At 42.2% G+C, this 23,467-nt stretch overlaps 1 protein-coding gene and 1 long non-coding RNA gene across 5 annotated transcripts in view; one reads left to right on the top strand and one right to left on the bottom strand.

Moving 5' to 3' along the window:
• LOC133468589 (uncharacterized) overlaps positions 1-9,455 on the top strand; it is a 56,315-nt gene extending 46,860 nt beyond the window's left edge. The window contains exons 2-3 of the long non-coding RNA XR_009785530.1: positions 6,241-6,330; positions 7,728-9,455. This is a non-coding gene — a long non-coding RNA (uncharacterized LOC133468589). The remainder of the gene's footprint in view (positions 1-6,240; positions 6,331-7,727) is intronic.
• Positions 996-11,765, bottom strand: tbx18 (T-box transcription factor 18). 4 transcript variants are annotated; one of them, XM_061754665.1, is made up of 8 exons: positions 11,376-11,765; positions 10,522-10,672; positions 10,112-10,231; positions 9,493-9,697; positions 7,757-7,924; positions 6,553-6,617; positions 5,008-5,102; positions 996-4,484 (listed from the first exon to the last, which is right to left on the bottom strand). In XM_061754665.1, exons 1-8 carry the CDS (start codon positions 11,539-11,541, stop codon positions 3,958-3,960), a joined length of 1,497 nt encoding a protein of 498 aa, XP_061610649.1. In that variant the 5' UTR covers positions 11,542-11,765; the 3' UTR covers positions 996-3,957. The 4 variants fall into 4 exon arrangements, with proteins under 4 accessions (XP_061610649.1, XP_061610651.1, XP_061610650.1 ...); XM_061754667.1 differs by having other exon boundaries at positions 9,493-9,664; positions 11,376-11,735; XM_061754666.1 differs by having other exon boundaries at positions 10,112-10,213; positions 11,376-11,733.
• Positions 11,766-23,467: the final 11,702 nt, after the last annotated feature.

The following is a 23,467-nucleotide window of genomic DNA, read 5'->3' as shown; positions in this document are numbered from 1 at the left end:
TTAGAATAACACATTCGAGTTGGCAAGACTAACCCTATTACCCAATTTTATATTCCAATAGGGCTTTTGATGAAGAAATGACATCTGTGCAATTAACTGCCGTACGTTATGAACGCGTTTAAAACTTAACCTCCACGTTTTCGAGAAACTTGACTTGTGGTCTCATCGAACGAGAATGCCTCTGAAGGAGGCGGGTGGGGGTTCTTTGGGATTTTCTGGGATCAGCGTGACCTTTTGAGACTTCTCAACCACCTGTTGCCACACACATTCGCACCTTCACACCCGCCTTGGCGTACGCCCTCGCTCTCATGTGAGCGGGGGGGGGGGCGGGGTGTCTGCTTACACCGTTACGCAACACTTTTATCCACGCTGCCTGTTTATGGCTTCGGTCGGAATTAGATCGGGGTTTGGGCCGGTCGACTGGAGATGTCAAGGTTCACGTCGGGGCCATTTGGAATGCGTTCCCCCCCCCCGATGTGACACGTCCCCGTGAAGTGTGTGTTTGCGCACGTATATGCGAGGTATTCCACGTGTATACATCACTTGTATCCTCTCGCTGTAGTCATTAGACTGTAGAGCTATGTGTTCAAGTACGAAAATGTCCATTGCCCCCTTTAGACAGAGCCATGAGGTGGACACGCGACACTAAAGATGCTGTAGTATAACGGCATAAACCGAGGACCCCCAGTATTCTGTCAATGAGTAGCACCGCATGTCTACGCTCACGTTGAGATTTGAGTCTACACTTAGTTAGAGGCGTAACCAACGTAGATTTCGCTGTAAACCAGAGAGAAAATGGCAACATTTTGAGAGCTCTGTTTTCAATTGAGGGGGGTCCTCGGTTTACAAAGTCACTGCATTCCTACGGAAGCGACATGAACCAAATTTTTGTCGTAGTCCACATTTTACATCGAGTATCACCTCAAAAAATGCCCAGCTCTCCAAGTACATAGTAATGACCAACATTGAAATAAATAACATCGTAGGCCTAGGTGTTCATCAAAAAATGATAGAGGTTTTATTCCTAAAAAGTGTATTTATCATTGTAAGCCACTATAACATTATGCACAGTTTGGACATTAACATTGCGCTTAAATATAGGAAAAGGAAAAAAAAAGTACTGTAATACTGATTCCATTTAAATGTATTGCACATGACATAAGTTCAATAAAAATTGTACTTGCATAAATGTTTAAAAACAAACAGTTCGACAAGATTAAATGCAAATGTACTGTACTTAAAAATTCAATACAACAGAACTGTACTTAAAAAAAAAATGTACTGTACTTGATGTAGTGGATTTAAAAAGAAAAGGTTTAAACTGGCTGTATCCGTTGCTACAAGCTTCCTTCACTCAGTCAAGCTTCATTTATTTGTATTTGAGTGATTCTTTCGTGTACCACTAGAGGGAGGCCACGTACCATTAGTTGTACTCGTACTACACTTTGAGAATCCCTCCCATGTTCTATTACTAACCTATGCCAATGCAGTAGTAAAAGTCATCCGCACAGTAAATATTTGATTGAAACACAATTAAATAGGCTATAAATATATTACGGATGGAAAATGGTAAGTAGGGCGGTAACTGAGGTTAGTACAGTCGTAAACCGAGGAACTCCTTTATTTCCATCCATTTACCCTACCGCTTATCCTCACCAGGGTCGCGGGTGTGCTGGAGCCTATCCCGGCTATCTTCGGGCGAGAGGCGGGGTACACCCTGAACCGGTCGCCAGCCAATCGCAGGGCACATAGAAACAAACAACCATTCGCACTCACATTCACACCTACGGGCAATTTAGACTCGTCAATCAACCTACCACGCATGTTTTTTGGGATGTGGGAGGAAACCGGAGTGGCCGGAGAAAACCCACGCAGGCATGGGGAGAACATGCAAAAGCCACACAGGCGGGGCCGGGATTTGAACCCCGGTCCCCAGAACCGTGAGGCAGATGTGCTAACGAGTCGTCCACAGTGCCGGCCCTCCTTTATTTATAATCCATAAAGTATTTCTACTGATGACACTTTCTTTGTTTTCAAACTGACTAGATTCTGGTGGGAACCTGCTCGTGTCTTCAGCGCACATTAAGACCGACCACAAGTCAATGTGCACATGGTGAACCTTGTGTGTAATTGATTTGAGATGAAACAAAAGGTGCTATGACGCTGTCAACAATTGCGTGTGCAGTCAGTTAAATTAGTTGCGTACAAAAGCTGAATAAATGTTTGTGTGTGCGCATTTTATGATTGGGCCAAGAGCGTGCGTGTAAGAAGAGTCTTTGACAAAAAAGAAAAGAAAAGAAAAAGTTCAAGGTTGGAGAGCAGGTGCGTAAGTGCCACGGGTCCCCCCGTCAAGTGACATAATTCCAAATCGCTTGTCAATCCGAACTCGACGTCGTCAGAATACTCCGAACAGCGATGGAAAAACCAGCGGCGCAGTTGGGACACAGTATGTGTCGCGGCAGCGTAAACGCATGGAATCGGATATGCTCAGATGGGAATCGGGCGCGTTCCAAATGTGGATCAAAATCCGAGACGTAGGGGATATCTGCCAAAGCGTGTGCAGCATAACACGCACAGCTGGGACATTGTCGCCCGTCAATGCCAGCTTGACGTCAGGGGTGACAGATACACACCTGCGTCTGCCCGAACGACGCAAATAAACCCTGAACACCAAACTACAACATAAGCACATACTATGAAATATGTTCGAAATGTGCGACATTAGATGCATATACTGTGGACCCCCGCATATTAGCAATTTGGCATTCACAGATTTTTGGGGGACCTATCGCCCTTTATTCACGGAAACCCCTGCTTATTCGCGGGATTCTTTTCCCGATCCCCCACTTATTTACGTTTGTTTACCCGATCAGCCACTTATTCAGGGTTTTTGTGGGGGTGTGTGGGGGGGGTTCATGGAAATTATAATGAATGTCAATTTCTCTGTTCGGGGTTGGGCAAATAGAGGGGGTGTACTTTTGTTTTTGTTTGTTTTTTCGTAGCACAAACTACTGCGGTGAGAGGAAACACTGCTGCTTTTGGTAAGCAATGTCCAGTCCCCCGTTATAAAATGGACCGGTCCAAAAAATTTTTTTTTTAAAAACTAATAATAAATCATAAAACTCTTACTGCCCTTGTTTTTGTAGTTCTCTTAGTGATGCAGTGTGTGTGTGTGTGTGTGTGTGTGTGTGTGTTTTTTAAATGCTTCACACTGTTGTAAAAATAGGACATGACTTAAATCAAAGGTGGGGAAGTGTCAGCTCAAGCCAACTAAACACTATGTAACATTTATGTTTTTCATGTATTGTGACCGCTTGCGTGCGCGCGTGGCTGTGTTTGGCCAATCTGTCGACAGCCGCGTGGGGTACTGTTCTGTTTCACTTGAAATTTACAGGTAAATACAAATCAAATGAGAGCTGGGGAATTCAATTGGAATTGGGCACTTTGATCTGAAAGATGGATCAGTGGATGCTTGTCACTTCTTTTTTTGTAAATATATATTATTATGATGCAAAATACTGTATCTCGTTCGTTGAAAAGCAACCAGAGTTAAGCTTCTCCTTCCCAACAACGACAAAGTGCTCCCTTCAATTCACTGGGCCTTCTCCTTCCATAATAACTCCCAGTTTTCACCCCAGTTGTTGTATTAGCACTGCGATTGGCTGTCGACCAGTCCAGGGTGTACTCCGCCTCTCAACCGCAAGCCGGTTTGGAAAGGCTCCAACTCACCTCAATGAGGAAAAGCGCTATAGAAAATGGATGGATGTTGTTCTCGTCACATGATGGCTTCGTTCGACTGCGACTCGCTGGCGACCAGTCCGGGGTGGACCCCGTCTCTCGCCCAGAGGTCAGCTGTGATACGCTCCAGCTCACCCTTGTCGGCACGCTGTAGCTGCATCCGATGTTTGAAGCGTTCCTGACTCCTGAGTGTCATTCTCAAATGTTCGGTGACCAATTTCAGCCCAGGTGGGCGGCGACTTGCGAACTCCCCGCGAGCCCCAAAGTCCGAGAGTCGAACATAAAACCCTGCTGTCCGGCGCCGAGCACGCCCAGGCTGTCAGTTAGCGTCCCGCTAGGGGACGAGCCCATCAGGGAGCTCTGATGGTTGACGGCGGCGGCGGCGGCGCTCATTTTGTCCGGGCTGGCGGCCAGGCGGGGCGACGGCGGGAAAGTGTAGCCGTACAGGCCATAGGGAGGCGTGTGAAGGCGGAGGCCGGCGTAGCCCTGCGGGGCGGGGCCGGATAGGTAGCCTAGTTGCGACGTGGGGAGCGGGAGGGCGCAGAAGGCGTCGCCCTCGAAGGACGGCGGGCCCCGGGGCGGCGGGAAGGTTTCCGTAGGCGTGGCGTAGCGGTGGAGCGGGAGGGCCGGGCGGCTGCAGGTGAAGTCGCTTGTGCTGAGGGGGCACACCTGGAAGGGCGACGAGCACGGCGAGGGCGATAGCAAGTGGGGTGATGCGGCGACACTTCCGTGGGCTCCTGGGATTCCTGCCCAAACACAAATTGTATTTAACACGAGATTGATTGCAATTCGGAGATCATCAACCTTTTGATTTTAACTTTCCAACTTGAGTTTCTTGCAAAACCAAGCGACAATTTGTTACAGTAAACGTTTCAGACCCCCGCGATAAGTGAAAACACACTTTTAAAACAATACACACACATTTAAACGCTGAATATATTGCGTGAGAGAGAGAGAGAGAGAGAGAGAGAGAGAGAGAGAGAGAGTGCAAGAGCAATGGTTAAAACAATTGTGAAAATATCCAAATTAATAACACATACGGTACAAAAAATAAGGTGTTTGTATCCCCGAGAGACGACCTGTACTATCAATTGCCTTAACCGGTTTTAAATCATATTTTTTTTTAAATGTATTGCGCAATAAAGAAAACCCACGAAATAGCGGGACCGCCATATAGCGGGGGTTTACTGGACCGGAAAAAACTCGGAAGATGACGCACTCGTAAGTTCAGGTGCCACTGTTTCTCCAAAAATCAAGAACATGGCGTACCGTGTTTGGCCATACCGGGGATGTCCTCGAAGGTCAGCGTCCGCAAGGACGGCCGCCAGAAGGCGTACGACTCCACCAGGGCCTCCAGGCCCATCCTGCAAACACAAATCAGGGTTAGCCACGCCACCTCGTAAAGCCAGCGCCTGGCCGCCATCTTGCTCTCTCGCTCTGTCTGCGCAGGTAACGAGGGGGCATAAACGCCACGTCGCCATTGGCCGCTGCCAGCCGGGCGCTCCGAGGTAATTGCTTTCACGCGGCTTTTATGGGCCAATCAGGAGCAAGGAGGCAGGAAGCCACAGGGAGGATTTATGAGGTGGGATATTACCCCCCCCCCCCCCTTCCCCCCCGCCCATCATGCTCCGAGGTGGTTTGGCGTGGAGGCCGAATGCGACTCCTCTGTTAGACCTTGTTAGCGTGAGGATGAAAGCACCCCCCCCCCCCCTTTCCGAAACATATGCGCACACCCACGGGGTTAATTTAGACAAGCTGCCCCGGGAAAAGTGTGCACGTTCGCATTTCGCAAGTTTGACTTAATCCCGATGAAAATTACTTTGATTGGGTAACTAAACAACTGCACACAAGTGACTTTAAATTGAGTTTCACAAAATTGTGACAGCCATGGAAGGGCCAAGAAAATTGGCATCATTTTACTACTATAATGGCAACATTTTGTTGTTTTCTTTTTATCTGGAATGCAATGAAAATAATTTTCTGTAGTTTTAAGAAACAAAATTTTAATATCCGTCCTTTTCTTTGCTTTGGTTGGTTGAAGGCCAAAAGAAAGTTTGCATGAAGATTTGTAGTTTCAGATTCAAGAAGAATTTTTTTTTTCTCCCCACTTCTATTTTTTGGCTGAATTTTAATGACAAAATTCAGACTTGTTGTTGGTGTGCAGTGAAAAACATAAATCTCCAAATTGTAGAAAACATGCCGTATACAAGTACTGCATACACAAAATTTGATGGCAGTAGAGGAAGTTTTTGTCATGTTGTCGTAGACCCTGGATATTTATTTTTTTTTTTTTTTTTTGGTGTGGATCTGGAACGATTTTTTTCTCTCTTCTTTTGTTAACGCTGCAGTATTTTCTTTCCATCTGTCAGTGATTCTCATAGTTGCAATTGCTGTCACTATTATACTGTTATTATTTTATATTATTTGAAGTTTTGGAGCTCTTTGCGTACTGATGTGATGTTTTGTAAGAGTTGAACTACTTCTTTTGCTGCTTCGTTTCAGTAGCTGCGATCTGATCTTCCACCCCCGTCACTTCGGCGAAGTGACAAAATGACGACTACTCGGCAATTCAATCTCCCGAACGCCGCTGCGGTAAGACTTGATTAGTGCCGCTCTGGTTGGATTTTCACGTTCTTAGAGGCCCCGTCCCACAGTTCCCGTGAGAGAAGGATAAATAAATGCAGGCCGCGCTTTTTCCTTTCCCGTAATATCAGACTGAAATAGCCGTGACAAAAAAAAAAACCACACAGGCAGGCAAGCAAGAATATCAAACATGACCCAGTTGCGCCGGGTAACGTGAAGGTCTCGACTCACCGATTCCTTCCAGAGTCTCTGAAGCCTTTGGCAAAAGGGTTTCTGTCGATTTTCAGCCTGGTTATCTGAAACACAGGGAAAATTCCCCCAAATCTTATGACAACAGATACAGCATGCCAGCAGAAATAGTCTTGTGTTTGTGTGAACCTCGCTTGCGCGCGCCAACACGACACTTTTCCTCTCTTGGCATTTCGGAAACTGAAGCGGAGTGTTTGCTGAGGCGCACATGTGACGCGGCCCCAGTCCAAAAACATTTGTTTCAACATCGTGACCCACATCCAACGTCAGATGTTCAGTCCTACTCTCCATTTAGATGAGCTCCACCGTTACGTTACGTTTACCGAGGGGCTTTTTTGTGTGTTGGCAGGATTTAAGCAAAAACGTGTTCACTGAAAAGCATGCATCTCCACAGCGAGTTTGTTGTTTGTTTTTTTTTTAATTAAAAACTCCCCAAATTTGCCGTGCTTTTCGTGGGACAGGAATGACTTTTGTTGACATTTTCCTTCATCTCTCTGCATCTGCTCTGCTCCGAGTGACAAAATTGGGACATATCGTCGCTGCCCAGCAATGAGTGTGCGTATGCAAAAGTTTATGGCACTGTCCAATGTAAAACAGGCAATAGGCAAAGTCGCAAATTTGGAGATCGATGTTTTTCATTGGATGGCTATAATATTGTCACTGTAAGATGAAAAACATCGGTTTTTTCAGATAAATTGACAAAAGTCACAACATTTGGAGGTGTATTCTTTTTATTGGACAGCTATGATGTCATCACCGTCCAATGGAAAAATGTATCACTAAGTGGCTTTATTTTTTTTTAGTTCAATAGACAAAATTTGGAGAGTTGTGGTTTGCATTGGATGGCTCTGATATTTTCACTTTTTTTTTTTTTTTTTTTTTTTTTTTTGTAAATGTCTTTTAACACTTTTTCTGTGCAACAGGGTAGTTTGAAATATCCTGTCTGTGGTTGTTTGTATTGTGCTATTTGTTGTAAATGTCGCCAGTCAGCACACAGTTTGGGAGAGGGCAGATAGTTACAAATGAGAGAGAGAGAGAAATCGGCCGGTGGCGATTAATCGGCATTGGCCAAGTGTGCGATTGCATAGGGCAGCGCCACATTTGAATGGTGAAAAATGTTTGGGGACATTTTTTTTGTTTTGTTTTGTTTTTTTCAGGTAAATGACCCCCCAAAAAAGGTACGAACCTGCTGGTTCTGGTACGCGGTGACGGTGGTGAAGACGGTCTCGGGGAAGGAGAAGGTGCGCGTGCCTTCCCCGGCGGGCACGGCCTTCACCGGGGACAACTCCTCACCGCACTCCTTGCGGATCACGTGTGCCCGCGGCTGGTACTTGTGCATGGAGTGCAGGATTATCTGGATTGGGCGTCAGCAAATTGTTCATTTTGAGTGAGCTCAGATTTTATTGACACTAATTGGCTGTAATGCTTTTATTTGTACTTCTACAGTGAAGCAGTTTATTGCAGGGATCCAGTTCGGATTCACCCAAAATAGAGGATATTCCATAATATAGAGATCATAAAAAATATATATATATTTTTTTTTAATGTAGTTTTACCTCCTACACACATTTGAAAGAGATCAATGTGCCTTGAAAAAACTTTCCATATTTTTTTTTTCTTGCGATACGAATGCGCTTCAGAATCCCACCGCTAGAGGGCGGCAGCAAACTTTACAACATTCTGCCATCATCAATTCACATTGATTTCCTTGCAGTAGAAGGACAATACCAGTTGGTGGGGCTAACGCGCCCTTGAGCTGGTTTGCCAACCGCCCCATCGCGGGACAAGGAAGGCCAAAACATTAGGTACAGTTGTGTTTTGTGCGGATTATGTGGAGAGCAAATTTTGTGCAATTTCGCTCATGGGAAAAAAATGAATGTTGGTGAGTTTGGCGGGGCCGGAACGAATTCATTGCATTTCCATTCATTTCATTGGGGAAAGATGATTTGAGATAGGAGTGTGGTCATGGAACAAGTCAGTCGTACTTCAAGGCACCACTAGCAGATCAGCTAAAAGGTGTTTTTTTGGGGGTTTGTTTTTGTTTTTTCCTAACAAAAGGTAAAGTTTTACATTTTTTACACCTACGTTTTACATTTCTCTGAAGTTGATGGTAAATGATTTTATAGAAAAGCAGAAAAATCTTGTTTGCCGGGGTTTTCGAAAAGCTTAACCTCCTGGGTTACGGATCTCGCCCGAGGCCAAACGTCTAAAATTTGCCTGAGTTTTGTCAAATTAGGATTTACGTGATTTTCAAATTGAGGAAAATGTGCTTTAAAAAAAAATGAAGTGTTATGATTGGAATGCAGACCTCCCCTGAGGCCAAACCATCCTAATTTGCACCAGAATTTAAATATATACATTTTTTTTTTATTAAATTTAAAAATCAGGCTATTTGATATTTAAAAAATGTGTCCTTGGTGGAAATTTGAGCTCTGCAGAGTGCCGTTATAAAATGTATTTTCGCTGACACGTCACGTTTTTTTTTTTGTTTTTTTTTTTTTTTACAGGAGATTTTGTGGTGTTTGAAATTTGAAATAAATAGTGAAAATATCAAATACATGAAAACATCTGTACCAAAAAAAACTACTATGGATAGTTTTCAAATTAGAAAAATATTATTCAACATACAGCAAACAATCTTAATTTACTAGTAGTAATTATTATTAATAATGGGCAGTTAGTATTTATTTTTATAGACTTATAATATTAATAATAATAGTAATAGAGGTGTTAACTCTGCAGGGTGCCATTCAAGTCGTGATGTGATTTTTTTTTATTTCTAAGATGGGACTTGTTGACATAAAAAAAAATCGAAATAAAGCATAACAAAGTTTATTTGTCATTTTCTAAAATCAAGATATTAAACCTCAATGCATAGATACTTTACACAGATGGAATGTATAATAATAATAATGGAATTACATGTCCCTGGTCGTCCAGCTCGTTGTTGGTGAGCTTGAGCTTGTCGAAGCTGACCACCTGCCGCATCCACGTCTCCCCGGAGGCGGGCGAGTCCGGGTGGATGTAGACCCGGGGCGGCACCGGCGAGTCGGCGTTGCCCGCCACCATCCACTTGGAGCTGTGGTACACGTACCTTCGAGCACGCGAGAACGAGACGATGCGAAATCTGGTGATTTGGTGAATAAATGCGGGAGCAGAAGCGTGTCGAAAAAGTAGAGCGATTCAGAAGAAGAATCTTCCACGTTCACACAATAACTGCGACGTTTCGCAAATGTTTCGGAGCCACACAGTTGCGTGCGCGCGTGAATGCGAACAAAAGGCACTTGCAAGTTTTGTTGTGCTTTTTTTTTTTTTTTTTTAACTTTTTTTTTCTGGGCACATTTGCTGCTTTGACCTTCCATCAGGCTGAGGTCAAAAGTCCAAAAGGAACAATTTAACAACTGTGCGCATGCAGCGCCTTTTGTGTGTGTGTGTGTGTGTGTGGTTTTTTTTTTTGTTTTGTTTTTTTCGTAAAAAAAAAAAACAACAACAACAAGAATAATGACTGCAAAGTGTCATATTTGTGTTTGGTAGCTTTTACCTGTATCGTTTGTTGTCCACGGGGACGATATCCATCGCGATGTAATACTGCTGGTGCGGGTCCAAGCCGGACATTTTGACGCGCATGGCAGGGAACATGCGCCTGGAAAGCAAACGCAGCCTGCTTGAAACACATCCACCAATCAATAACAACGCGGAGGCCGCAGTTGGGTTCACGCACTCATTTGGCAATGATGCTCGCTTTGCAATCTTCGATTAGCGTTTGCGTATTGTGATATCTGCACGGGTCAACATTTCGACGAATTCATACAAACTGAGCATTTTTTATCTTTGTAGCAATTTATTTTATTTTTTTTCGTGCACAAACAACGTTTTTTTTTGTTTTTTTTTTTTTTGTTTGTTTTGTTTTGTTTTTTAAGGATTTTGGGGGGAAACGATGTGTGTGTGTACCTTCCGGCCTTTGTGATGATCATCTCCGTGCCGATCTCGTGGAAGCGTTTCCACAGGTCGGATCCCTGCAGGTCCACGCGTGGGTCCCGCTCGCTGGCGTCCCCGCAAAGGGTCGCGGGCTGCGGGCTTGCCACGAGCGCGTCCTCGCTCTCTGTCACACGCACACACACACACACACACACACACATTTATTGCATGTTGCAAATATTATTTGGGGAAATGGAATATCATCTTTGTAATCTATAGATTCTGCATCGCTTATTTTATGCCAATTGAGTGCTAAAATGTGGCCCCTTTATATTTATCAAACCTCGATTTTTTTTTAGTAGCTATTCTGGCCCACATTTGCGCACATGTTGAGCATCCATTTACCCGAGTAAATTTGTCAAGCTCATTTGAGTTTCTTGATCATTGCGATAAGGACGCACATTGATGAGTGCGTTTCGCTTTTATTGGATGTCTTATTCCATTAAGACCGACACGTGCGCCGTGGCCTCGACTCTGAGCTTTCCGAGTCTCCACTCGTTTTATTTTTGTTTTTTTTTTCGGGGGGGGGGGGGGGGGGGTTCTTCCCCCCTGCCGCTAATTGGCGTGTTTACGACTGCAGCCGAAAGCTCATCAAATAAAGCAGCGTAATTGTCCCACACTTGACGCACTTGTTTGCACGGCGCGACTTTCGGCAAGAATGAAGTTGAATGGTGACGAGAGTCAGTGCTGGAAATAAATGGCCGTATTTGCGCACACAAACTATGGCTGCAGCAGTTAAACGTGTGTATAATGTCGACGAATGGCAGCCGACGGTCTCGTTGGCAACTTTTTGGTCGGCATTCGTGATTTGCGCCGTTTTTACTTACGGGATCCGTCGCTGGCGTATTCCGCCTCGCGAGGCTCCGGGCTGGCGGGCGCCGTCGCGCCTTCCCCGGCCGTCCGGCGCCGCTTCTCCGCCCCGATGAGCGCCTCCACCGAGAAGGCGTGCGCCTTGACGCTGAGCGCGCACGGCGAGCGCCGCTTCTCGGCCATCGCTCCGATCCCAACGGCGGCTGCTTGTCGACCGAGTCTCCGGTAAGAAGAAGAAGAAGTAGAAGAAGAAGAAGAAGAAGACGAGGCCCCAAAAAATGTGACCAAGTGTTCCGCGGTGCAAACTTTCTCCTGGTCTGACGTCTGCGTTGTCCAGCACTTTGTTTGGAGGGTGGTGTCATCAAGAGGAGGAGGTTGTCGAGCCGTCAATCACAGCGAGGCTCAGCCAATCAGGAGTCGTCACAGCGCCCACTCAGGAAGTGGGTTCCCTCTCTGGCCACGCCCGCTGGCCCAGCACCGCAGCAAAACCCGCAGTTAGTATTTATTACATTTTGCGCGTGATGTAGCGGGCGTTTGAACGTGAGTGATAAATTATTAGGCACATTATTTCATCTCATTTATTAAGTATCACATGTGGAAATGTGCACGTCTAATCATAATCACAGATAAATGGATAGATTGATGGGGGGGGGGGGGGGGGGAATTAAACAGACAAAGCAGCAATAGTCACGCGTGCACAATCATTGATTCATCTTGTACAACTAACAAAGTACACACAACAACAAATGAATTTCATAATATATCATAAAAAAACGAAAGATGAAGAGTTTGCATGTTATGTGGCAAGTAATAAACGTCCTTAATTGGTACAATAATGGAAAGGCTCGGTATGATATTATTGACTAATATATGTCAAATGAATTATAATGCACTCAATATTTAACGCGTCAACTTGATAATACTGTCGAGTGTAATTGTCATCAAATATTGCACGTTTAAGCTACAAAAAAAAAACAAGATAAAAGAAAAACAAAACATAAACGTATCCGAAGAATACATATAGTAACATGTATAAGATATAATCGCCCATGCGTTATGATATGGAAATGGTGTGGAAAGCTTTTTTTATTTAGTTTTATTTCCACATGCTAATTATAACTCAAAGTCTTAAACATATGTACTGTATATGACATTTTCCCCGTCACATTCCATTTGTCACGAAACACATCAGTGAGATAATTCAGATCTTGTTCAATGAAAATGATGAGTGGAGTTCAACGTAGCATTGTTGTTGTTTTGTTTTGTTTTTTCTTCTTTCCCCAATTAAAGAGAAAAAAAGACATTTACAAAAGGTGACCCGTGATAGTTGAGTTGAAAACATTTGTCATGATAAAAGCTTTTTGTGCTTCAGCGAAGGTGAGAAGGGTCCCCAAAGTCTCACGTGGACCCCCACGACGAGCGAGCAGGTGAGAAAAACGTTATGAAATTATTTTCGACCGTTTGCACTGTGAATCATTTTTGTTCTTGTTGTTTTTAAATTGCACATGCATTACATGGGTCATTGAGAAGTTCGTTGACTTCTGTGAAGTATTTGAAGTGGAACATACAATTCAATCTTTTATCATAAGGACATTTTTTTTCTCTGAATATACTTTTGACTTGTAACATGCAGTCTGTTGTTTATTAGAAATGTTCGTCTATATTAACATTGTTGATATTGCTAATAAATGTATCTATTTTTTTAAACTGCTCAATGTGTCATCCAAGTAGAAAGATGGAAAATATTACTGAGTAAAAAAAAAAAATAATCATTTAAAAAGTACAAATAACGTTATTGCTGGTGATTATAAATGTAATTTACATTACTGCCAATCAATGTTCTTGTTCATCGTTATTATTATGAAAACTACTGCAATATTATCTGTAGCCACTTCATATCTGGCAACCATAAAATGGAGTATAATCTCAAAAAACGACAGCCTTTATTTTCTCCTCTTTCAACAATAATAACAATGTGGTAAAACGACATTTTGAAGATTTTTCCGTGTGCGCGACTATCGTGATTGAATGCGTAACGTCACCGCAGAAATTCACCAAAGAAATATCCAAGTAGCAACCAATCAGCGTGAGCGGCGGCTGACGACTTCCGGGGTTTGCGCACCTGCGAGTCAAGGAGGCCTTGACGGCGTGCGCGGGCGCGGGCGTGGGCGCGGGCGCGCGCCAGGCTGCGGGCCTCGTCATCGTGCTTTCATCATTTGAATATTCCAAGAGGGACACAAAAGAAAACATGAAAGGATTTCGAATTAAATTCAAGTCAAGTCGTGCGCTTCATTGTCACTTATGATGTCACGAATTTGGGTTACCTTGTACTTCGGGGGGCCAAAATATTAGAAATCCATTAGACATTAAAATACTAAATCACTGCTGAGTAATAATTGAACTAAATAAACTCAACTAAATGACTAACGTTTAATTCAGTCCGTGACAACCGTCGTAATGCGGCACATTCGTAGCTCAAATCATCGGTCCCTATTGAAATGAATGAAAGTGCCATCGATTCGTTTCGGCCCCGCAAGAGACGCCAACAAAAACTTTAGTAGTGTCTTTTTTTATTTATTTTTTTAAATAGCACACTACAGTATTGTATTTTATGAAAACATACAGTAATAAATTGAAGGAAACAGAAAGAATTCAACAGTTTGGATTTCTTTTTTTTTTTTTTTTTTTTTACAAAACTACTTTTCCCTCTCATAAAATTAGGACTTTGTTGTCACATTTTTTTTCCTGTAAAATTACATTATTTTTAAAACCTACTTTTTTTTGTATGTAAAATTGCTGTTTTTTTCCCCCTAAATATAAGCCCCCCCCTAAAATCTTTCTATGTGTAAACTTTTATTTTTAAGAATTGTAAATGTATTCTCAAAATTTAGAAATACATTCGTAAAATTACCACTTTCATCTCAAAATATTACCATTTTTATTCGCTAAAAGAGAAGAAGAAGAAAAAAGAAAGACGAGGGGGAAAAAAACTCAATCGCAACTTCATTCTCAAAACATCTTTAAAAAGTCCATTTTATTTTGTTTATAAAAAATGTAATTTAATGAGGTGTAATAATAGTTTGCAAAAATGGAAGTCACTTCTCAGAGGAAAAAAAAAGAAAATTTGGCGTCTGTGTGTGTGTGTGTGTGTGTGTGTTACTGGGGGAACAACTATCAGTCTTAACATTCAATGAATGGAGTGGTTTGATGAAGCGCACTTTTAAGTGTGCACCTTTAGCAGCTCATTACGAGGCCCACATACAGGAAACTTTGGAAGTGAGTACACACGCACATACACGCGGGCACGCACGCGCGCACGCACACACACGTTGGCAGGGAAAATGGCAGCAATGAAAGCTTCGCTGCTGGTGACTACATTGAGACGTCGCTGTTTTTTTTTTGTTTTTTTTTTACGACTTTCTGAGAGGAGAGGTTGTAAGTTTTCACCTCCATAAAACAACACCTGCTTGTCCTCTTAAAAGGAGCCGATGATGTCATCCTGAGATGAAAACTACAAATGCGTCGTCGACAGACATACGGAGTGTATCACAACAAGCATCCTTGTACAGTTTTGTTTGTACCGTAAAAAGAGGAACTTTTTGTTGTTTTCCACACAAGGGCAATTTTTTTTATGAAGACACTTTAGTCACAAGACATTTTTCACATTTTCACTTTTTCTGGAAATATTACATCTATTTTTTTTTTGTTCTACAAAAAGAAAAAAAAAGATAAAATGGAGTCGTTTTCCTCTTCAAATTGTAACATTATTCACCAACATGTGGTTTTTTTTATTTTGCTTTTAAATTAAAAATTTTATCTAAAATTTTAAAGCATTTATTGATAAAATTACTGTTTTAAAAAATTATTATCTTCAAACTAACAAACTTTTAAAATAAGTTTCTGACTTTTGTGATTCTGAATTTTTCATCATACAATTACATCTTTTTTCTATTACAATCTGAAAGAAATTGTATATTCTCGAATTCTTTTTAATTAAAATTACAACTTTTTTTCACACAAATGTGATGGCAATTTGACCAAAAACTATTGTTTATCTTATAAAAAATGTAATGTAAACTTATTACATCATTTTTCAGAATTTCTTTTGGAATTTTCCCCCAAATGTTAACTTTTTTGGGAGGCTAAAATTATTCAAAGTATGGGTAAAATCCAATTTGGTCAAGAAAAAAATCTTTTTTTCTTTTTTTTATATGATTAGAACATAATCAGTGTATTTTTAATGATTGAAAATTTTATTATTTAAATTTTAAAAAATCCCAATTGTTTGAGGAAAACGCTTCCTTGTAGTCATGCCATTTTGAGAATGGAAAAAAAGAATTTAGAAAAAGAGTTCAGTTTCAGTCAGAAACTTTTTTTCGAAATTTTAAAAGATGTCATGTCATTTCCCTAATAAAATCTCTACATTCATTTGGAGAGAAAAGATAGATTTTATATTTTTGTTTCAGGAAAAGGGTCATATTTTTCCGAATTATTAATTTTTTTCCTCATTGTCAAAATCGGATCTTTTGAAGGATACGTGCGCCCTTAACGCTGCCAATATTCATGATGCACAATGTTAAAAACTCAAACATCTGCAGCTCGTAATTGAGGTTTTGGGGGGTGTTGGTGTTGGGGGATCTTAAAACGCGGACAACAACGCTTATTTCCATCCCATTTCTTTCTCCCACGCAACTGGAGACATTTAAACGTTTTTTAATCAAAGAAAAAAGTCATAAAAAATTCCAAATTGGCGGCTAATCCTGCCTTTCCTCTCCCTCGAACTAGCATTTAGCGCACAGTGAAGGAATGCCATTTTATTGCCGTGTTTAGGGAGTCAAAATGTGCAACAAACAGGCACTGTTTTTTATTAGGACGTTGCAAAAAGAGGAAAGAAAGTGTTCCAGTGTTTCTCTGGCCAGTTCCTATTTTTACCTTCTTCTAATTGGTGGTAATGACTCAATTTTAACGGCAAACGCCGACTTGAAAGCTGCACAGAAACGCTACACGTGTTCCCTTGACAACCTCGTGCCACTAATATGCTTATGAAAAGGTCCACTTGGTTGATAGTTTGCCTTAGAAAACATCGTGTATTGCCATTAAAACTCTGTATATTCTGATTCTAATTCACCCCAACACGCACACATTTGTTTTTATGTACAGCGCTATATTTTGTAATGGGTGCGTCATTTTTGCGCACTCGTGGCCGACAACGAGGCACTCTAAAGCGGCCACGCCAGCCCTAAGCCCCAATCCACATGCTGGCTGTCAAGGTGGACTTAAAAATAATAAAAAAATAAAAATAAAAAAAACCTTCTTGCTGTTTTGTCTATCTTCAAGTTACGTGTGCACTGACTGCCGACAACGAGGCACTCTAGAGTGGACACGCTAGCCAACTATAGAAACTATTACTAGAAATGATATTTTGCCACATTTGGGCATGAAATCCCTTTAATTTAGACAGTATATATTTGACGCCATTTTTTGCTTAATCTTTTCATATTTTCGTCTATGAAAACCTTGTTTGTTTGTTTTTTACATGAATACACTGTATTGCAATGTAAATGAAAATGCCACCTTTGGCAACATGATCACACAAAAAACAAACTATACCAAAAAAATGCCTTATTTTTCAACATAAACAGCAATATGCTGACATTAATGCATTATATTATTCCTTTAAGAAGTTCCATTTTGCCACGAAAACATGCTGTACTGTATTTACACCATATTCTTCGCTATTATGACATCATAGTTTCGCGTTAAAACATGTTATTGCTGTGCAAATCTCCTATTGTCCCACACTCTTCCGCCAAAATCCCTTCCCTTATTTTGCCACGTGATGTGTCCTATTTGGCCATTAATATTCTATTTTTCCTTCAAAACTTGTAAGTTCCACTGTGAAGACATCATATCTTTTGGAATAAAATGGCTGCATGCGGGTTGTCCTTGAGCCCATTTCATCACTTTGTTGTCCCACCCAAAATCTTGACCTTCTTCCGCCTCTTTTTTTTTCTTTCTACCTTTTAGTGGCTTATTCCCAGTCGTCGTCAATACCGTCATTTTCAAACATGAAGTAGATGTGAGCCAGGACGCACTTGGGGTGTTTGGGTGTCTCCCACTGGAAAAAAAAAATTGGAAAGTTTCTTCATAGAGGAGCTGCTTCTGTGTTCATTTAAAACAGGCTTTCAAAAATAGAGGATGGAAACTGTATGTTATGAATTTGCATTATGTTAGAATGTTTCTTTCCAGAAAGGGGGGAACATTTTTATTTATTTTTTTTTAGCAATTTTGGTAATTCTACACAGGGAAATAAATCTTAATTGTATAAGGAAAACAAATTAAAAAAATTTTTTTTTTTAAAAGACTAGAAATTTATTAAATATTATGCGGAAACGAGTAACAATACATAAATAAAGTACGAGAGGGGGAAAAAAACGTACTTTTTTTTTTTAGAAAATATTTTAAATCTGGGAGAAAAAAACTAATTTTATATGAAATATATCGTTTGATGAAAAATGGATATCATATTTAGAGACAAAAATGTGTCTTGTAAATAGAAACGTTTTTTTCATTCAATGTAGGCCTGTTAAAACAATTTCCCAACATATTTTTAATTTCTTAAAAAGATTCTCTTTTCTGAAAAAAAAATCAGAATAAATGTGTTTATTTTTTTATAAATGTATAAAAATAACTCTAAATATTCAGAAAAAAAGTCTACAATTTCTGAAAATATAAATAAAATAAATAATAAAGGCCATTGAAGGTAGGTGCATAATTTTAAAAGTGTGTGAATGAATGAATAGTACAAAAAATACAAAATAAAAAAGACCAAAATGAGGCAGAAGTGAAAAAAGAGCAGCAACGGGACGTTTTCTGCGCCTGGCTGCTTTCGCTCGAAGCCTCAAAGGCTTTTTCTCATCGTTTTGGCGGCGGTGATACGGCCTCGGGCGAGAAATGTGTTTTTCATCCAGCGTTTCTTCCTCCCTCTTCCCGGGATAACGGGGTCACAGCATGGAGACCCCCGATGACTCCACACCTGGAACAACAACGCCCGGAATATCCGGTCCGCTTTGGCCCGGCCTGCCGGCGTACACGTGTTTAGTGTGCGTGTGTGCGTGCGTGTGTGTGCGTGTATGTGCGCGCTAATCCTTCTTCAACACCTCTTCACGCCCTAAACGAGCCCTGGGGTACACCAAGTATGAAACACTTGAGGCGTTTTTTTTAGTGTGTATGTGTGCACGTAGAAGGCGTGTGTGTGTGTGTGTGTGTGTGTGCGTGTACATGAGCGTGCACATAGCAGGCGACGGACGTGGCGCTGAGATGTGATTAATAAAAGATGAGTGTAGGGGAAGTCGAAGTGTTTGGATTCAGTCTTTATAGGATGAAAGACGGGTAAAAGGGGGGGAACCGGAGAGGGGGGCAGGGCCGGGACCACACTGTGAACGGGGCTTAGGGGGGGGTGGGGGGCAACAAGTGATGAAAAGGAGAAAATATTCCCATCTGCCATCTTTTGATGCCTGCGGCGCGCCCGTCGTCTGAAAATCAGCACTGCAAATGAACTAGAAAAGATGCTGACTGCAAGAAGGAATGCAAAATCGATTCGCATTTTTTTCTCTTTTTTTTTTTTTTAATTACTACTTTTTTCTTCAAATATTTCTTCTAAAACTCTGCGTGCCAGAGGCAGGTTAGACTGGCGTCGGGAATTTGGTGGATCGTCTAGTGGGAAGGCGCGCTCCCACCGTGGGAGCGTTTACGGCCGACTTCAGTCGCGACCAATCAAATTCCCTTTAAATATGGCGCACTCTCAGTCTCCGTGCGTGAGTGGAGCGTTGTCGCCGCGCTCGCCACAACGTGGCAAACAGTCTTTTCGTGTCAAATTTTTTTTTTTTTCTTTGTGGCGGTCTTGCCTTCCAAGCGCACGACAGCAGTGCCGCGTTGGTTGGTCTCTTTAAGGGCCGCTACCTGGCGTCGTGCCCCTCGTCCAGATGCATTGTCAGGTTTTTACGGCCTCTGGATCCATCCATTCATGACTATTTCATATTTGAATTAACTTTCAAAGATGCTGAGCGGTTCCGCAGAAGGCGGCAAATAAACGTCTCTTGTAAACGATATCAAAGATGTGGAATTTACAAGGAATACGCTTTGGAGTGGAGTGTTTTCAGATTTCTGACTTCATTTGGCGATCCTAAATCTGTATCTTGTTAGCAACGTAGACAAAGGGTCCATCAAGGTGTGCTCAGATAAGTTTGGTGTGGAAGAACAAGCCCATGAAACACCTTGACATAAAGACATGCGCCAACATCTTGTAAAAAGTCTTCCCAGAAGACGAGGAGAGACCAAGTCTGCGTTTTCTTGACTTTTCACTGCCTGGAGGTGTCCCAGTACTTTTGCACACGGAAGTCTTTTGAAGATTTGACTCCGCAGCGCTCGAGTTTCCTGCTAACGTGACGCGTCTAGGTTGGCGCAGACATCACACGCCGTGTTTCTCGACTCCACATAAAAGTTGCACATGCCACAATAAAAAGCATCCGAGCTTGCAGATGAAAGCGGGCGGAATGCGAGGAGGAGGAAGGAAGTTGGACGCAGGCCGACTGCACATGCTGACTCCAGATCAGTCTCGTGTGTGTGTGCAGTGCTACCGCGACGAAGACCCTCAAAAAAGCACCACATTTTTTAAATTAAAGATTAATAGTACTGCATTGGATAATAAAATAAACATAAAACATTCAAAGAGAATGAAAGGAGAAATAAACTGGTTTTATAAATTGTAATAATTGCACAATGAAATAAGCTGTGGTGTTGTGTGTGTGTCTTTAAAGGGGTGTGGCCTTGTGAGTGACGTTAGGGATGTGGCCGGTTCGTCTTCGTGTGAGTGTCTGGATGTGTGTTTTTTTGTTTGTTTGTTTGATTTGTTTTGTTTTTCCCCACCCTCCCTCTTCTGCCGTCTCTCCGTGGTGTGCATGTACTCATGGCCGACAACGAGGCGCTCTAAAGCGGCCACGTCAGCTGACTCTCTGAAGCGGAGATGCTTTTTTTTTTGCGTAGGCATAGCTCGCTAGCAAGTCGCAATTGCACCGCATGAGTGCTGATGTGAATGAAGGCGCTCGGTTCCTATTAAGTGGGGGAGGGGCGACGCATGATGGAAGCCCTTTTAGCCCCCCAAAAAAATCTGGATAAATGAAATGGTGCAAAAAGTTAACGCTATAGCTCCACAATTACCTCTGTCTTTGCACGTTTTCAGCAATTATCTTCAAATATGTATAATGGATTTAGAAGCAAATCTCTGAATTCACTTTATAGGGTGTTTATGATGTTAAAAATCGTGATTTGCACCAGCCTGATTTCAGAGGGGGGGTAGGAAGGGTAGTGTGTGAAATGGAGGCTGTGGTTAATGAGAGGAGATCTCTGTAGGTAACTTCCTTTCACCCTCCTTTCTCCTCCATCTGGTTGGACTAAACAGCAGATTAGCACATTAGCACGGCCAGCTGGCACCACAAGAAAAGGCCCGACGTCGAAACGCGACGCGCCGGACGGCTCGTTACAAACCCGCCCAAAAACTGCATTCAAATTAAAGACGAGCGTTCATTAACACGTGGTGAGATTTCGCGCTCAGTGTTGCTTTTGCAAAAATGGAGGCAGACGAGCCGGGCTTAGCGCCGAGTTGCGGTTAGCGTTGGCGAGCTGTGTAGCCGGGGAGTGCAACCGGAGTGGAGGGATGTTCGCGCTGTGTGCTGTGGAATGAGAAGGATAAGCACGAGAGATGCCGCTTGACACAAACGTTACAGCGTACTGAAGACTGCAGATTTTGTTTACTTTTTTTTTTTTTTAATGATCTTTGAAGTCCTTTTATTAAATTTTCACAATAATTTGGGTTGAAAATGTCCAGGGTGCCCTTCAAGCTATTCTAGTTGGTCTTTTCCGCCTGCCGTTTGAGACGGCCCGGTTTCCCATTAATATTTGATTTGTTAATAAGCTTTGGTCTGATTGGATCAAATATGGAAAACAGCGTTGCTCCCATCGGTCCTTGGCGGCACCTCGGCGACCGTCTTATGGCCGCCGCGCGTTCATAGCGACGTCGCGTGACGCCCTTGAACGGTGATCCTGTAAAGGCTGTGCATATACAGGTTATTCCACTTCATGACCTTTATTAAACCATAAAGATACACAGACGTAGCGTAGCAATAAAGGCTGCTATTGTATAAACAACTTTTACCTGGACTACATTTTCTGATTTGCCTTTTTTATTATTATTATTATTATTATTATTATAAATATATATATTTTTTTACTTTCTGGATTATTCTGACAAAAATTTTCCCCAACTACTCCTCATAATCTCAAATGTTATGTATGACTACGTTCATTTTATCTATTTATTTATGAGTTGCATTTTTATTACTTAATTTGTAACTGGGTAAAATTCTGTCCAGGATTCTACAAAACAAAATGTTCAGTATTAGTTTTTATTTATTATGAGTTAATATTACTTTTATGTATGTAGATGTATGTATTCCTTAACTTATTGTCATATTTTGTTATTATATTTATTTATTTTACTGTTGCCTTTGCAGAAAGTTAATAAAATGTACTATTGTATTACTGTATCTTTTGTATTTGTTACCTTATCTTTGTTTTTGTTTGTTGCCTTTTCCTGAACTGGCTTTTTTCTGGCTTCCAATTGGCTAAAACGGCCTCAATGTTTGGACCTTTATAGCGCCACCTGTTGCTTTGGCATGCTCCCGGCAGCCTGCAAATGCATTTTATTTCCAACTATTTTTATTTTTATTTTTAATAGCTATATGCAAGTGGACATAACTTGTTCCGTGCTTATGCACACGCACGCACACACACACACACACACACAGGCTGGTCTTTGTGGAGCACACAAGCACAGTTGTGTGACGCTTTAACGGCCTCGTTTTTTGCTAGCCAACGAGGTGTGCTATTAACAACATAACACGTGCTTAATGAACACAAACACGCAAGCACACACTCGCGCACGCACTAATAATGGAGGATACACTTTATGGCGTGGCGTTCACACAGAAACACTTTTTTTATGACACAAAGTCACAACAAAGGTGTCGCGGTGCGAGAGGTGTGCCGGGAGCTTCTGTCAATAATCCCCGCTAATTCCATTTCCTGTGTGCGTGTGTGTGCGCGCGTGTTTACCTGTGCGCTTGTGTGAGTACGTGCGTCTGTCTATGTGTGCATTCACGTCTGCTTGCTTTTTTACGTGCATGTGCACGTTCGTGTGTATGTTCGTTTGTTTTAGTATGTGTGTGTGGCGTGCGCGCACGTGTATACACGCCCCTTGTTGTTTCTTTTTCAGCTGCTGGTGTTCCAAGCGTGCCGACGCCCCAACACGGGCGCCGTGACGCCACGTTGGGACGCTTCATCGCCAGGTGGCACAATTTCAAAAGCAGTACCTCAATGCGATTGAACAATAACGACGGATTGTGACTCGTAAAGAGCATCTCGCCACTCATTTGACCTGTGATCCAGTTATTAACATTTCAAAATGGACCCATTTCTTGCTCGACATAGTGACGCCTTTAAAATGGGTCGCGCTCTCGCACGTACTCAGACAACAACATCGAGTGTTTGTGATGCTAACATTTGTTCGTCTGCACGGGAATCGGTCAACGTAGCGTAGCGGACTGGCGCTCGTTTGCACGAGCTAATTAGAAGTTAGCAATTGGCAACAGATTCTGACCGACACACATCCTATAGTTCTCCCACAATGCAACACACATGAAGGCTAATGAGCTAGTGAGGAAAAAGCTTAAGGGGCCGTTCCATCAGCGAACAGGTTGTAACTCAGAGCATATTCCGCCTTTGTGAACGTGTGTGTGCGCGCACGGATGTGGCAAACACACTCACACGCGCACTCCTGCTATTCCAGTACGTTTCCTCCTCATAAAAAGCAACACTTAGCACTTCATTGGCATTGAGCACTTGTGACAACGTTCTGCAGCAGCAGAAGCAGCGGCGTATTCAGGGTTCGGTTTTGAACACTTCTGGCCGCGCTTTTCTGCTGGACTAAACGCGATCACGAGCACTGAACGACATTTGCAATCTGAAATTCCAACATTTGTTCCACAACATT

Source organism: Phyllopteryx taeniolatus, chromosome 18, assembly GCF_024500385.1.
Source record: "Phyllopteryx taeniolatus isolate TA_2022b chromosome 18, UOR_Ptae_1.2, whole genome shotgun sequence".
Classification (NCBI taxonomy): Eukaryota; Metazoa; Chordata; class Actinopteri; order Syngnathiformes; family Syngnathidae; genus Phyllopteryx; species Phyllopteryx taeniolatus.
The sequence above is the reverse complement of the archived record's forward strand: the minus strand, read 5'-3'. Positions and strand labels throughout refer to the sequence as shown.